The sequence below is a fragment of the Talpa occidentalis genome, unplaced genomic scaffold (genome assembly GCF_014898055.3).
Source record: "Talpa occidentalis isolate TD23 unplaced genomic scaffold, MPIMG_talOcc4v2.1 talOcc4.10, whole genome shotgun sequence".
NCBI lineage: Eukaryota > Metazoa > Chordata > Mammalia > Eulipotyphla > Talpidae > Talpa > Talpa occidentalis.
Genome location: NW_023600993.1, coordinates 8,253,833 through 8,269,318, shown reverse-complemented (window position 1 = coordinate 8,269,318; position 15,486 = coordinate 8,253,833). Strand labels below are relative to the sequence as shown.

Here is a 15,486-nt window from a genome sequence, read left to right as displayed (position 1 = left end):
ACAGAAAAGCCTCATCCAACTCACGCTGTCCCTGCCCCACCAGGCCTGAGGGAAGCCACCAGCACATAACTTGAACAGCCAACAAAGATTTGGAGAATGATCCCGGGGCAAGCAATGCGCTGATCAAGGAAGCCAACTGCCCTGGGCGGTGATGACAGCAACTCAACATTCTGCAGGCAGGAAAACTGAGGCTCAGAGAGGTGCCGTCAAGTGCCCAAGGTCACTTGCCCAGTAAGCGCCAGAGCAGGCCTGAGGGGTGCCTAGGCCCGTCCACCAGGCGCCCTGGAGAAGGGCCACGCTGCCCGAGGACAGTCTTGCCTTGCAGAGGGAAGCAGCGGATCTTTCAGAGTCTGTGCTCCTGGCTCTTGTAAATTGTCTGTATTTGCTTTCGGTAAACACTCCCCAAGTAGTCACCTGATGAGGCTGCTAATGAAATCCACTGCAGAATTTTTATTTGCTAATTACACACAACGTAAACCTTAACACAACAGTAGACAATCACTAAACCCGTGGACTCGGGTTTTGTTTTCCTTCTCTCTTCAGCTGATTGTTCACTTCATGTAATGCTAAAATTGTGGATCTAAACTGACTAAGAATTCATCACAGGGTGAAATGCTCACGGTTACTTGATACACCCACATGAACTGTCTCAGATGCTGAGTCCAGCAAGGACTGGTGGGGACCCTAAATGTCAGGAGCAGGGACTGGGACATGGTGTGACCCTGGGTGGTCCCTTCCTGTCTCTGGCCTCAGTTTCTCTATCCAATGAAGGGGTTTATACTGGATCATTGGGTTTCAAAATTTCATTTTAGAAACAGACCTCCCTAGACAAAAATAGCAATATATAAAGAGCTTCCACAGATCCATTAAAAAAGAACAAAAATGCACGTGATTAAGGTGCATTGACGACATTGGCTCTCCGGTGCCTCATAAAGATCCAGCTCCTCTCACTGGAAGGTGGAGCCTGTCCCCCATTTTCTGAGGTGTCGAGTCTAACTCACGACTCGTTTGTCTAACAGAATAACGTGGCAGTGATGGCATGCCGGTCCCAGCCCTGCCCGCAACAGGTCTGTTTCTATTTTCTCTGGCACCTGGGTTGTCACTGCGAGGACATGTCTCAACCAGGCCCTAGAAGGGGCAAGACACACGGGGCAGAAGAACCCCAACTAAGACCAGATCAGGTCAGTCGCATGAGGAGTAATTCAAGCAGACTGAAAGTGCCACGCGGGCAGGAGGACCCACACTAGGGGTTTGAGCACCCAGACAGGCAGAGGGTCGGGGCTGGGGAGGTGAGGGCAGAGGAGGCAGCAGCAGGGAGCTGACTGCAGGGATAGGGGTCGCCAGAGGTGCAGAGGTCAGTGAGGGGTGGCTGAGCGGAGGCACTGCTGACCCTGGGATGAGCTGCAGCGTTGGGGCGGGAGCCAGGGGCCGGCGGAGGGAGAGGTGTCAGAAGGAACCAAGGTGACTGCAAGTGCTGCGTGGGCAGGACTGTAGGGGCCTGGGCCGGCAAGGTTGAGGAGACTCCACACCCACCTGCCCTGGCCACCTTCTAGTCTCAGGGAAGTGGGCGAGGGCAGGTGGCACAGCAGGCACAGCGGGGCGGTGCAGTCCTGCAAGTAAGTCCCCAGGGCCTGGGCTGCTTCCAGGCGTGACACATGCGGTCCCAGCAACAGCCACGCTTCTCTTAAGAAATTATATAGAGCTTTATTAAATAAACCCAGTAGAAATGCGTCTATTTACATCCAAGTTGTCAGTTTGAGCTCAAGTAACACGCAAGGCACAATTCTTCCTGTCTTCAGCTTTAGAAAAATACCCTGCAGGCTCAGATCCCCAGTGGAACTGAGCAGGCAGCCTCCGTCTGGGGTGGCTCCAGGTGCCTGCAGGCCGTCCTGAGCAGACTGGCTCCTGGGCCCAGGGCGGGTTCTGGAGGTTTCAGAGGTGAATCTGAGGAGCTGGGAAGGAGGAGCTTCCCAGTCATCCGTTTCGGGCCCCTTGGGCTCTGTGGCCGGTGGGGGAGCTGCCTGGGGGGGGGGCCTTTGGCCAGAACAGAGGCTCAGAGGTGCTGAGGTGTGTGTGGGAAGCAGGGTGAGGGTCAGCGGGGCGAGAGTCACTGGGCACCGCAGCCCTCAGCCCAGCAGGAAGGGAGATCCCTGTCTCCAGCTCAGGGACGCCACGAGTCTGGATGTCCCTGGGCTGATAAAGAAGTGGGAAGGGGAGACTGAGCCAGACCTTGGGAGGCCCCAGCGGGGCCAGAGCCAAGCCTGGAGCTATTTCCACAGTTTATGAAACAGAAACAGAGGACGGGAGGTCTGTTCATTTACAGCGGCCTGAAGAGCAGCGAGAGCAGCCCATTCTCGGCTTGAGGTGGCTGGGAGGCCGCAGGGGGCCAGTGGTGCAGTGCCTGCGTCCCTGAGGCTCCCTGCGTGGGGGAAGGGCAGGCACAAACACTCACTTCTGCTGCTCTCATTTCCGAGCAGCAGCCAGACGTGGGGAAAGTAAAGTTTCCACGGAGAAAAACCCTCACAAAAAGAATGAAAAAGTCCATTCCCTGAGATCGCCTGGTGGCGTCACCGCAGATGACTCCTCAACAGAGCTGCTGCGCACAGGACCGTGGGTGTTGACGCCAGCCACGCTGGGAGAAGTGGACACTGCGTGCTGTCCAGGACCCCGGGCAGAGGGCAGAAGGAATGTGCTGAGAAGTCTCAGCTTTGCAAGATTCCAAAGAACACAAACCAAGCACACCCCTAACCTCCTACATGTAAGAACAAGCGAACAAGCGTGGCCTAATAACTACAGCCCTGGCAAAGCAGGCGAGGCCTGGGGCTTGAGCCCGGGAGCTGGCTCCAGGTCGGATGGGGTAGGATTGTCCTGGGTGCAGGCCCAGCCTGGGGCTGGCTAGTGGGAGCTGTATGCGGGGCTCCATAACCCGGAGCGGGGGCTGGCTCTGCGCACGGCAGGCAAAGCGTTGAAAGGTGTTGGCGACGAGGCAGCGACATCTGGAAGGGAAAGGGAAGGAGACAAGTGAGCAAAAGGACAGCTGGGTGTCTCTCGGGGCCATCTCAGAGCCCATATCAGAACAGTGCTTCGCGCACCCAGCACCTCCTTCTAATGAGGCCCCCCAGGTATCCCTGGGCTGGTAAGGGGCTTGCTCAGTTGGCTCTAATATGGAAGGGGCAGTGCTGGACAGAGAGGCCTAGACTAACACCCAGAGATGCCAGACTGTGGCTGAGAACAGCAGCGAGTCTGAGCCTCAGGACCGAGTGGAGGTATCTGCTCACAGCCGGGCATGCACGGAGCAGCAACTGTCCATCGGGGGAAAGCGGCAGGAACAAAGACCTGGCTGTGGCTCCAACAAGCACAGAAGGAGTGCGCCAGCTCGTGTGATTAGAAGGGGGAGTGCCCATGGCAAGACTGCTGGATGCCGGCGCGGAGGGGTGGGGGGGGCGAGCGAGGGAGCATCTAGGGCAGCCATTCCCTGGGCCTGGTCTCGGATGTCAGAGAGGCGGCCTGGGAGAAGACCCTGACTCCAGGAGGCCAGGGCACATGTGGGGTCTTGAGACAGTGGGAAATGCATCTCTATACAAAACTTCATCCCCTTACCAAATATCCACGGACCCCCCCCCCCGCCCTGCTAAAACCTGACCATGCTGCCCCACAGGGCCAGTAGACACAAACTCCAGGATTCTGTGTGTGTCCTCAGTGGAATTCTCCACTGGAAACCAGGAGCTATAAAGGCTGCCATGACAGCTGTGCAGGCCAGGTGCTGCACAATTTTAGGGAACCCCAACCCTGTGGTTGTCATCATGAAAGGAATGGGCCTGGAAGGTCTACCCCATCTGGGACATCCCTTCTCAGGGATGCTAGAGTCCAGCTCCAGTTGGGCCTGTGCAGTAGCCCCGGCAGGCAGGAATCCAGTCCCGCGTGCACCCCTGCATGCCGAGACAGACCAGGCCAGGCCTGCCAGACTTAGGGCTCAGGGCCTCACCCCCCACAAGCTCCCCTAGGATGCTCCTCTCATCTGGCATGACCACAGGATAGGCTACTCACAGTGGGGGCTGTGCCGAGGGCTGGCTTGGGGGGAGAGGGCTGGAGGCACAGAGAGCTCCCGGGGTGTGCAGACGGCATGGTAGGCTGCAAGAAAGCACGGTGGTTAGAACAGGGGTGGGCAGGGGGCAAATCAGGGTACCCAGTGCAGCCTGCCTCACCTATGATCATGACAGCGGTCCCAGCCAGCAGGGCAAAAAGCGTGAAGAACATGACTTGGTAGGAATCCAGGAAGTGCTGGAAGAGGCTGGCTCCATCTGTGATCAATGGAAAGGCAAGTCACCTGTCATGTGGAGGTTCCTCCTGTCTGCGCATGGCTGGAGGGTGAGCAGCCTGCCTGAGGCCCGGGCAGCATCCCGCCCTGCAGGCTGTCACCTCCTTGGCTCTGCCCCTCCTTGGCTGCTTCAACCACCTGGCTGACCCGAGGCCCTGCATCCTTTGCACAAAGGCTCAGAGGAGGGCGAGAATGTGCCTGTTAGGTGGGGGTGGGAGGCTGGGGGTGGAGGCCTGGAGTGGGTGGGTTGCCTGGGAATCTGCCATGCCACCCCGAAAGGCAAGGCAGCTGAACAAGCCTAACTGTGCGTTAGAATGTGCCTCCACTGAGGCGCCCACATCGGGCCGTGCCCCTCTCCACCCATGGGCGTCCCAGCTGGCATCCCATCCTGCCACTCACAAGGTCCGGGTCCGCGGCGATCCATCACGAAGGCCACGGTGACTGGGACAGTGATGGCTTGGTTAGTCATGGGACTCAGGAAGGTCAGGGTGGTGGACAGAGGGCCCTGGCTGCCGGCTGTGGGATCTGAGACACTGACTGTGTAGGTCACAAAGCTGGGCAGCCCCAGAGACTTCTCCTTCATGAAGGCAAGTACAGCCGGAGACCCAGATTTTACCTGTCAGGGGGAAACATGTCAGGGGAAAACATCTACTTCTGCCTGACACGCTCTCTGGGCCCTGGGGCTAGGAGTGGGGACCCCTGCCCAGGCCCCACTTCCCAGATGGGGAATGCCACGGATTGAGCATGTGCCCCGCAGAGTGGGGAGGCATACCCTGCTCCTCCCGGCGCGTGTTTCGAGGGAAAGGACAAATCAGTGTCACTGAATTCTAACCAAGGAAATACTAAACCACCACAAACTCTCACCAACCACCAACTACCCAAGAGAGCACTGAGGAGTTTGGTACAAACTCACCGCCAGCTGCCTGCCTGCACTGCCCCAGTCTGGCAGGCCCTCACCAAAAGGAACTCATTCAGTTTTGCCCAGAGTGGCACATTTGCTGAGCAAGTTGAGAAGAGGCAGAAGAATCAACAGAGCCTTCGGCGACCTCACCCCAGGTCACCTCCCAGCTTGCCAGACTCCAGGATCTGTGGTGTCATTCACGACCCACCCTCAGCAGGTGGGGAAAATGAGGCCCAGCGTGAGGAACAGCCTTGTTACTGGCGGGGCTCCTGCTCCAGTGTCCCTGCCTGTGTCCACGGAGCATGTGCTAAGTGTGAGGGTGGCCTCAGCACTGCTCTGAACACTTAACTTCTAGAGGGAAGACGGCAGAAATACTGACAATTCACTGACGTAGGTTAATATTTAGATGGAAAGAGGGTGCTTCTTTTTTCCCAAGCTGAATTTTAAAGATGGGGGCCCGGGATATCCATGTTCCTCCCAGTCCTTTAACTGGCTGGCTTGTGGGAGTCACTCACCTCCAGGTTCTCCAAAACCTCCATGGCACCAAAGACCTTGACCTCGGAACTGGTGTAGTGGTTGCTCAAAAGGATTTCAGCCTGGTCAGCATACAGCCCCGGGCTGAAGGGCACCTCGGCCCCGAGCTGCTCTGCAGAGAAGTGGCTGCCCAGCATGGAGGCGGTGACCACCAGCACTGTCTTCTTCATGCTGAGGTGCTTCAGCTGCTTGTCCGTCAGCCTGTGCATCGTGATGGAGCAGAGGTACCGGCCTGTGAAGACAGGGCGTCTGCCTGATCCCTTCAATCGCCCATACCCTGAGGCTGCTCCTTTTCCCTGGTTTTCTAACTGGACAACTCTTACTCGTCCTTCAGAGCCCAGGTGAGGCATCTGCCTCCTCCAGGGGCCCCCGGTAATGGGCACTGGCCCAACCTCTCTGGCTAACACTGGGAAGCATGGCTTCAGGAGGAACTGAAACAAGGGCCCAGGGACCGCCGACCACCACGGCCATCACCACACTGGTGGCTACTGTGGGGGCTGGACTGTGCCGGGACCAGGCAAAGCACGGGGCAGAGATGAACCCACTAGTTCCTCATAGTACCTCAGAGGGGACACCCCTTTCTTAGAGCAAAGTGTGCCACTTGGTGTCACGCCGCGCTTGGGGCTAGTTACCAAGTTGGGGCGGCAGTTACGTCCCCGCTGTCCCCTCTGTGGAGGGAAGCAGAAGAACCCTGGAGCTCAGGTTCCCAACTCTGAGCTGTGTCTTTCCTGCTGGCTGGAGGCGGATGTGGGCGACAGCCACCACCAGCACAGGCATGCTAATCCTCCTGGCGGCTGTGACGAACCAGAGGCCAGGGTGAGGGCTTCAACCCCCAGGCTGGGCTCCTGACAGACTCGGCCTCTCTGGACAGACAGCCCCTGGGAGCTCAACGCACGAAGGCATAGCCTCCGTGCATGTCAGCGCTTGCGTTTGCCCCTGCACACTCACCCAAAGCAGCATCAAACCCTGGCTCTGCAGTGAAGATGTCCCGGGCCTGGAAGTCGAAGAAGTCTTGCTTGAACTGGAGCTGGCAGCTGATGAGGGATTCTGGGTGCAGCGTATCAATGACTTCCAGCTGGGTGGGGGAACACTCACCTAGAGATAGGAAGAGGAGAAGGGCATGGGCCAGGGCTGCTGGCCACCCTACCTGGGCCAGGCCCGAGGCCTCTGCACCTGCCTGTGGAGCCCTAACAGGAGCAACCCTTCTGTCTGTGGGGTTGTATGCAGCACTGCGCTTCACATTCCTGCCATGCAGGGGCCCTGGGGCTGTCCAAAGCCTGGTAATGGCACCAGGGTTCATGAAGGCGGAGGCCAAGTCACACAGAAAAGGTTCCAAATCTCGGGCCCTCAGATCAGCATTCCAGCACGTGCTCCAGGACGTGCGCCATGGGCTCACAGATGGGTCGGGCTGCCTAAAGTGTGTTGTCTGGTCTCGTCAGCACAGGGGCAATGGGCAATTTATTTCTGGATATCAGGAGGCAACCACTCCCCACCAGCGCAGAGTATCGTTCAGTGCGTCCAGCGCAGCGAGGAGGGGGCAGTGGCCATCCACTGCCGTACGGTGCCCATTACCGAGGACGGCGCTACTTAATCCTCCCAGCTAAGTGGTTTTAAAATGCAGCCTGGATTGATGTATTCATTTCTGGCAGCTTGCTGTCCAGGGCTGTCACGGGCAGGGGACAGTGCCGAATGTTCTATGCAAGACTCAGGAGAGGTAATTATAAACATCAAAATCAGCAGTGAGGCCTGCTAAGTCATGACTTTCTGGGATTAATGGTGCTAAATTGTGGCTTTCTTTTCTCAGGTGCCCTAGGGCTGAAGTCATATTTCCAGCTCAGAAACAGGCAATTTCTGGGAGCCTTTGGACTCTTCAGGTAAGATTCCTTTCACGATTTCAGCTTGCAAAGGACACGCATTTCTAAGGAGCTGGAAGGAGCGAGTAAGCTGGGGTTAAATGCTCTCTCTGGAGCTGATGTGAACTGGAGTAGGAAAAGCAGAGAAAACGGCAGTGGGCATAAGAAGGCCCCTGGTGCCTGCCCCCTCCCCCCGGGGGCAGTGTTTCCAGACCTCTCAGGTTGGAGTTCCCGTCTCCAACGGTGACCATCACTTTGGAGGCTGCCACATCCTGGAAGCTGGTCTGGACGGGGTGGAGGTGATGGGCCACGATCCTCTGAGGGACACCGATCACCATCTGGGAGGAGCAACTTGATTGAGCACTGACTGTACCCACCATTTTAAGTCTCCTCTGAGGGCTTGCCCATTTCACAGGTGACAAAACAAAGGCTCAAAGCCGAAATGCCTGCCAACACATGGCATTGCTGGGGGATCCCCAGGCAGGTGTCTCGTATCAGACAAGCTGCTTCTCCCAACAGCAGAGCAGGGAGTTGAACAGCCAGCCAGAACTAATGCGCCCCTGGGGAGCAGGGGGCAGGGCTGTGGCCTGGGGCTTCTGAAACAGGATCCCTCTGCTGCCCATCCATTTGGCTTACTAATCTTTCAGCAGAGTGAAAGATCCATTTTACTTTACTATCATGTATTCAAAATAAATCAGCCTGACCAAAATGCAAACTCACATCCAGTCTGGGGAGTGAGGACCCCTGAGAATCCACATATCCACATTTCTCCTTGCTCATCCCCTTGCCCATCCTCCAGCTGGCTGCATCCAACCCCCAGCCGCCACCTTCCTGGGGCAGGACCAGCTTCCTTACATGCTGCACCTCCTCTGTGGGCCCACAGCCCCCACCCCACAGCTCAGCTCCAGGGCTGCCTTTGCAGTTGGAAGGCTGCTCAGCCTACCCTGGGCCTTTCCTGCCTCCGGGGGTGAGATTTCTACCAGAAGGTGATCTCCGTGAAAACAGGATGGGGTCTTCCTTCTCTCCTGAGCCCCCAAGTTCCCAGGGCGATGGTCCCACAGAGGCTACCCATCCAGCTCCAGACACCAGCAGGCTCCTGCTGCCAACGCACCCCCTCCCATGGGTGGGTCCTTCCCAGAGGATGAGGAAGACCATGCCCCACTTTGCCCCCGTGTTCCCATCCACCCTGCCTCCCACCTCCTCTTCTATTCCTGACTGCCAGGCACCCCCTTCTCCTCACTTCCCCCTCGTCCACATCTTGGAGAGAGGGCCTAGGGCCCCCTGGCTCTGATATTCCCTCCATGTTCCTGCCTACTCCCAGGTCTTCCAGAACAATCTCTGCCCTGGAGACCCCGCCCCATGTTGCCAGTTTTCCACGCTGGAGTTCCAGGCACATCCACCTACCTGTGTCACCACCAGCCTCATCCTGAGGAGCTACAATCACCACATGCACCTGTCCTCCCCCACACCAGCCCCTCCTCCTGTGTTCTCCTCTCAGAGCAAAGGACGATCAACCCACACCAGAACCAGGAGAGTCGTCCCAAGGCCTTGTCTCCTCCGACCCTCACTTGGAATGGTCACCACACTGTTGTGACCCCTCCCTCCCAAGCCCCGAGTTTCTGTCCACTCAGCAGTGTTGCAGAGGACCTGCCCACGGTCTCCTGGCTGGCCCTCCTTTGGCCCAGACCCTACTCGAGGTCTTGCCAGAACACACCTCCATCCACATCACGCTCGGCTTGCAAAATGCCTTTGAGGCGGCCCCCTGTGCCTGGGGTAAGCGGCAACCCCTGCTCTGGCAGCCACAGTGGCAGCTGCACCCACTGGACACGTGTGCAGTGCTGAGTGCCACTGCACGTGCTGCCATGGCAACACCTTCCTCCCTGCGAGGCATCACCCAGCTTACGGGTCAGAAGACCAAGCTGTCTCCAGCGGCTGAGCAGGGAGCTGAGCCCACTTCTTGCACTGCACCATGCCCCTGGAGGCCCCCCACACAGAAGGCGCCTCGGCCGCTCATCCCCCTCAACCAAGCTCCAGCCAGGCAGGGCTCCTCGGCGCCATGCTTCTGTGCTGCCCTCCCGGCGGCTCCTCCGGGAGCGCACAGCCTTATCAGTCACAAGGTGCCTCTATCTGCAGCCCGCACCCAAACTGCGGAGTTGCAGCACTGAAGCTGCGAGCTATTAGGTTAAACCACTAGATTCGATAAAGCGCACGCTGGCTCTAGAAATGAGACACATTTGGAACACAGCCAGGCTGTGCTCATTGATTCATTCTCGGCTGGAGATAAACACGAGAGGGAATGGTTTTGTTCGCCTCCAGAAAGATTCAAAAGGTGACTTGCTAGGGAGGTTTAACTTTGCTGGTGACGCCAAATTGCGAGGCTGGCCCGCCCACGGCCTGACTCCAGGAAAGTGCCCAAATCCAAGGCTGGGCCTTCCAAGCGTGGCTGTGAGACAGTGTGGGGAGCTGGGTCACCCCAGGAGATCGGCCTCTGATGGGCATCACGGTGCTCTGAGCATGGGGAGACAAGGCTAGCAAGCAGAGGGAGGCTGGCCCAGCTTGGAGGTGGTTAGGGACAGAGCCCACACTCGGGTCTCAGTGCTTCTTTCTTAGAGCAAAGGGACTCACTCAATCTGGAGAGCTGAGGAATCCCCACATGAGGGAGAGCCAAGCCGCTGGGGCCACCAAGCCATGTGTGTCCTGAAGGCCTACCTCCTTGTAGGTCCTCAGGTGCCCGGCAACCTCGTAGTAAACTGTCACAGATCCCACATCCCGGGCTACGGCCACGCCGGTCTTGGGGTCCACGTGGAGGATGTTGTTGGCTGAGGAGCTCCAGGTTCCAGAGATACCTGGGGGAGGAAGTCTAGGCTGTCAACCAGCTTCCCATGTCTGACAATGCAGCCAAGTCCTGTCTCACCTGGGTGACGGTGCCAGAGTGCCACAGCACTGCCCGGGGGAGCTCACCTGTCACCCTCAGGACAAAAGCCATGATTCCTGCTTCTGTGGCCTGGCTCCCATCATGCTTCTGGTGGGGGCTACCTGGAGCCACTAGTAGCTGTCCAGCCAGGCCTGTGCCCACAGCGAGTCTCCAGTTCCTCTCACTCCCAAAGCCTCTGCTTGCCCCCTTTCTCTCCTGGGTGCCCCCCCCCCCATTTGCTTATTAACCCAGAGAGCAAGCATCAAGTGCTGAACTGTCATTAGATAGCATTTCTTGGCTAAAAACCAATCACATTATATACTAAATACAATAAAAGAACTCGATAACCACATTTTATTTATGGCAAATTAGATTTGCTTTTCTTTAAAGTCAGCGTTTAATTTCCCTTTAAAATGAATTTAATTAGGTAAAATAAAATAGGGAGTCAATCTGAAAGGAAAACTAAGCAAATAATTGCACATGTGGTCACGGATGTACAGGTGGCACGGGCTGACCACGCTGTCTCAGCCACCGCACTGGCCCAGGGCCTTGTCCCCACTGAAGTCTCCTAGAGACACGCTGCCCACACACAGCCACCAGCTGCCCCTGTAACTGGGGCAAAACATTCTGTTCCTCGGCTGCACTTGCCATGTTTGGTCACCAGAGTCTGGCGTGTGACACAGTGAAGGCACAGGCTACCTCCACAATGGCAGAGTATTCTGGTGCTCTGTTCTACAGCAGGGGTTGGCAAGCCTTTTCTGTAAATATTTGGGGCTGTGCAAGCCCAATGGTGCTTCACTTCACCTGGCAGTTGTTGGGTGAGGACAGTGACATGCAGAAGAATGATGTGGCTGAGCCCCAGGAAAGAGGCAGCAGGCTGGACCTGGCTGGCCGGGGCAGTTTCCCGGCTATGGCCCTAGAGCACGTCCAGGTTCTGTCTGCACCCCTCCCAGCCCTCCCAGAAGCCTGGCGCCATCTTGGAAGTGCCAGTGACCCAAAGGGTGCCCGGTCATCACCCCTCTTACCTTCCAGGCTGACCAGAACAGTGGTCAAACAGAGGACATCCCCCACCACCACCACTCCAGACAGCTCTGGGGAGATGGCCTGCAGGACGGGCAGCGGGACGAAGTCTGAGAGGCCAGGATGCTCCGTGTCCCACACACTGAGCAGCGTCAGGCCCACACTGACGGCACGGACGACCCATGTGTTGTTGGTGGCACCTTTCCCGACCTGCACGAACTCATCTCTGGGCACAGGAGGGAGACAAGGGCTCAGTCTCAGAAAAGAACCCCCAGCTCTGGGGAAAGGGGGTGGTCCTCTGACTCAGTTTACCAAAAGGTGGCTCTAGTTCAGGGGCCACTGCAGGCTGCGCACACCTGACTTCACACCATCAGCTGAGTGGTCTACAACATCAGCCTGAGGCATGGAGTGAAAGTGGGGCCGAGGGACCAGTGTGTCGTGTAAAGCACTTCCCGGCAGGGAACTAGGGCATTCTGGGGAGGCCCAGGCTATTCTCTCCCTCGTGACCTGAACCAGTCATGGAGCCTCTGCCTGCTTCATCTGTGACATGGGGGAATTCTGTGCCCATGTCACAGGCTCCATGAGGGCGCTGAGGAAACTGGCAGTCATAGGGCACCCAGCACCACTGGAGTGCTCAGCCACCAGCACCATCGCACTGGAGGACAAGTTGGGATCCGGCTCCCTCCCTGTCTGCACCTCGCTTTCTGACACCCAAGCCCTGACTGGTCCCCAGGAGAGTGCTCCTACCACAAGTGGCCGGAGTGACTTCAATGGCGGAGCCAAGGGGTTGACAGACACCCATCCTGTGTGGGCGGGGCCCCATAGGCTGGCACAATCTCAGCCTCCACGGAAGGTGTCCTGGGGACTGGGCCACATTCCCCACCTGACAGTGAGCTAGCCAGGGAACTGAGAGACCACGCTCAAGTTCACAGGCCCCACAAAGGGCAGAGCCAGGGCTCAAGCCAGGTCAGCCCCCAAACCCAGCTCTTCCACCATACCAGGCCCAAACAGTGCCCTGAGTCTTCAGCAAGGGGGGCGTATCAGCTGCAGGGCTGGGGGAAGGCCAAGTGGCAATGCCAGCAACACCTGGATATACCCCAGGGGTGCTCTCTGGAGCCTTCCCGTGTCTGCTTCTTGCCTCTCTTCCCAACTGGGTCTGCAGCCCCTCCGCCACTGGTTCAAAACCTGTGTGATCACCCAGAGGCCTTGTTTAAACAAGACTGGCGGGCCCTGTAAATGTGCACTCTGAGTGTCCAGGTGATGCTGATGCTGCTGATTTAGGGACCACACTTCACCACTCACAATCATGTGAGAAATAGGCATCACCCATGCCTACCTGTTTGTTGCAAAGTTGAGGACTGAATTGTAAGCATGGAAGATGTCTCCAGAGTTGTCGTGGAAGTGGACAGTGAAGGTCATGGTCATCCCTAAAGGCAGGGCCACCAGAGCCTCCTTGTTCTGGGTGCACAGGGCAGGGCTCATAGAGAGTCTCAGGTAAGAAACAGGAGACACCTGGAAGCCAGTGAGCAGGTATGACTAGGACTGTGCCGGGCACAGCCTCCTCCCCTATACCCACCCCCAACAAGATGCCTGCCCCTGGCGACCCCGACTCAGGAAGGACTGGGCGCCGGAGCGGCCCAGGGACCACGGGAGAGGACAGGCCTCGCCTGCCCCAGCTTTCCACCCTAGTGACACGGGCCCCTCCCCAGGCAGCGGGCCAGCTCCACTAAAAGAAAACCCAATCTACAAGAGTCAACATCCATGACTTTGAAAAATCAGACCATTATTCACGCTGCAAAAATCTCCCCTGGGCCTGAATGCCCAGTTTCTTTAGCAGACCAGCCTCTTGGCATTTAAATAGAAGCAGCGCCCGTCTGGAATGCAGAGGCAGCATGAAGTAGGGGCCGCTGCCGCTTGCAGGAGCTCCAGGAGAAGGAGAGGTGGGTGAAAGGGGGGAATGATGAGTTTTGGGGTCCCAGAAACTAAGTTCTATAAAGAGCAGCCGTGGTTCTGACTCCTGGCCAAAAAGCCAGCCCCTCAAAAGTCCCAATTTCTCTGACGAAGCTTAGTGGGGCATCGGCTGCTCACACTTGTATTCAGGGTGGCGCTCAGCTTGTATTCCGGGTGAGCAGTAAGTCGTGCTCACACTTACTCAACAACTCGGGTGAGGGCTGCCTGCCAGGCACCCAGCTTGAAAATACAAAGACGGTAATTAAGGAACTAGGCCTGAGACCCAGGCAAAACTTGAAAGTTAAAGTGACCATTTTCTCTATCACCTAGGATTCAGAAAATGGCTGTGAACAGAGGAAAAGAAAATCCTGTTCTGGATGCGCCCAGGACCCAGGGCGGGGGGCCCTGGGACAGGCAGAGGGACAGGCAGCACGCTAATGCTGGGCATGAGCGGACCTGCTGGTGGCGAGTCCAAGCGCTGGCTGGCCATCAGCATGGGGCTATGAGCCACTCTACTCGCCGCCCTGCCCCCCGCCCATGAAGCTATGTGTCCTGGCCTGTGAAATGGGTCGCCTCGTTCTCTAGCGGCTGGGTATGTAACCAGGTGTGACCCATGGCAGTGATTTCAGATGCCTGCCGTGTTCCAGGACACAGCCGGTCAGGACAGTGGGGACCAGTGCCAGCCGAGTGCAGACCTCACTGGGCCTCAATCTCCCCGACTATGACACGAGGTTGCTGGAATCAGTAATCTCCAAGGAGCTTTGGCGCTAACAGCCAGAAGATGCTGCACTTTTCCAGCTAGGATGTCTGGCCCTGTTATTCTTATATTCTCAGCCAAAAGGAAAGAGAAAATATTTCACCTCCACACAATTGCTTTCATGACTCCAAAAAATAGGAAAAGCATGACTCTACCTTTACAGCGATGGTAATGGTTTGGTTGGCTCCAAAAGGCTCTTGGGCAGTCACTCGGATTGTGGCCGTGCCAATCGCGGACCCCGACACCAGGAAGCCTTTCTCATCGATGTGCACGAGGGGAACCTTCTCAGGCCTGTCCAGGACACGGTAGCTCAGAGACGCTGTGCCATCCCTTTGAAAACAGAACGGAACCACTTGCACAGACAGGACTGGGCAGGACGGGGTCAGCACAAGGGCCCAGCGTCCCGGAGCTCCTGGGAAAAGGGAAGGTGCCAGCCGGAGCACAGTGGGCAGCCCGCCAGCAGCCTAGTTCATTGCTGATGGAAAACCAGCTCTGAAAACCACCAGGTTGGGGCGAGCTGTGCCTCTCGCTCTTTGGAGCAGCAGCTACAGCAGGCGGGTCAGCAGGGCCGAGGGAGGGCTGGTTCCTTCATCAGCTACACAGGGCTACACTGTAAACACCACTTCCGAGAGGCAAACTGCTTTCAATTAGCTGAGATGAGGCTGCCTTGTGAGGTGAGAAGTGGTGGGGCTTTGAGTCAGAAGAACCCCAAGGTGGCCCCCATCCGGCAGACAGCTGGGGCACAGGATGCCCCACCTCTGGGCCTCAGTCTCCTCCACTGTGAAGGGCAAGCAGGCATCCTGCCCTGTCCCACTTCCAGGGCCTGCTAACAGAGCACGATTGGGCTTATCAAACCACTTATGTTACGCGCTGGGTCCAAGACAAGAGGCGCAGGACTTACTCCATGGCCCCTGATGTACCTGTTCATCTCACAAAGACACAGAAGAAAGGTTGCCGGCCCGCAGGGCTAGCCCCTTCTGGTCCCTCTTTGTCCTGAGCCCGAGGGACCTTCCTCAGATGACTTGAAGCAAATGTCACTGTCTCTGTCTCAAACCCTCCCCCCTCCCCTGCATCATCAATCTCCCCTTGTCCTGCAGAACTCCTACACATCCTTCAAGACTAAGCTCAAGCATCACCCCCATGCCGCACCTCCCTCCATCCTCATGTGGAAGGCCTGTCTTAGCCTATGACTCAAATATCATTCCTTGTTTTAAAATAGCCCCTCTCGTGCCACCCTCC

The 15,486-nt window shown here is 57.3% G+C and overlaps 1 protein-coding gene across 1 annotated transcript in view; it reads right to left on the bottom strand.

Annotated features, from left to right (window-relative positions):
- Nucleotides 1–1,680: 1,680 nt before the first annotated feature.
- The window catches only part of NUP210 (nucleoporin 210), an 86,584-nt gene continuing 72,778 nt past the window's right edge, over nt 1,681–15,486 (bottom strand). The window contains exons 30-40 of the mRNA XM_037523765.2: nt 14,403–14,577; nt 12,877–13,052; nt 11,546–11,766; nt 10,316–10,452; nt 7,821–7,944; nt 6,702–6,848; nt 5,735–5,985; nt 4,718–4,934; nt 4,206–4,301; nt 4,048–4,131; nt 1,681–2,996 (exon numbers count right to left, since the gene is read on the bottom strand). Of these exons, the coding sequence (XP_037379662.1) occupies nt 2,896–2,996; nt 4,048–4,131; nt 4,206–4,301; nt 4,718–4,934; nt 5,735–5,985; nt 6,702–6,848; nt 7,821–7,944; nt 10,316–10,452; nt 11,546–11,766; nt 12,877–13,052; nt 14,403–14,577 (1,729 nt within the window). The 3' untranslated portion in view covers nt 1,681–2,895. The remainder of the gene's footprint in view (nt 2,997–4,047; nt 4,132–4,205; nt 4,302–4,717; nt 4,935–5,734; nt 5,986–6,701; nt 6,849–7,820; nt 7,945–10,315; nt 10,453–11,545; nt 11,767–12,876; nt 13,053–14,402; nt 14,578–15,486) is intronic.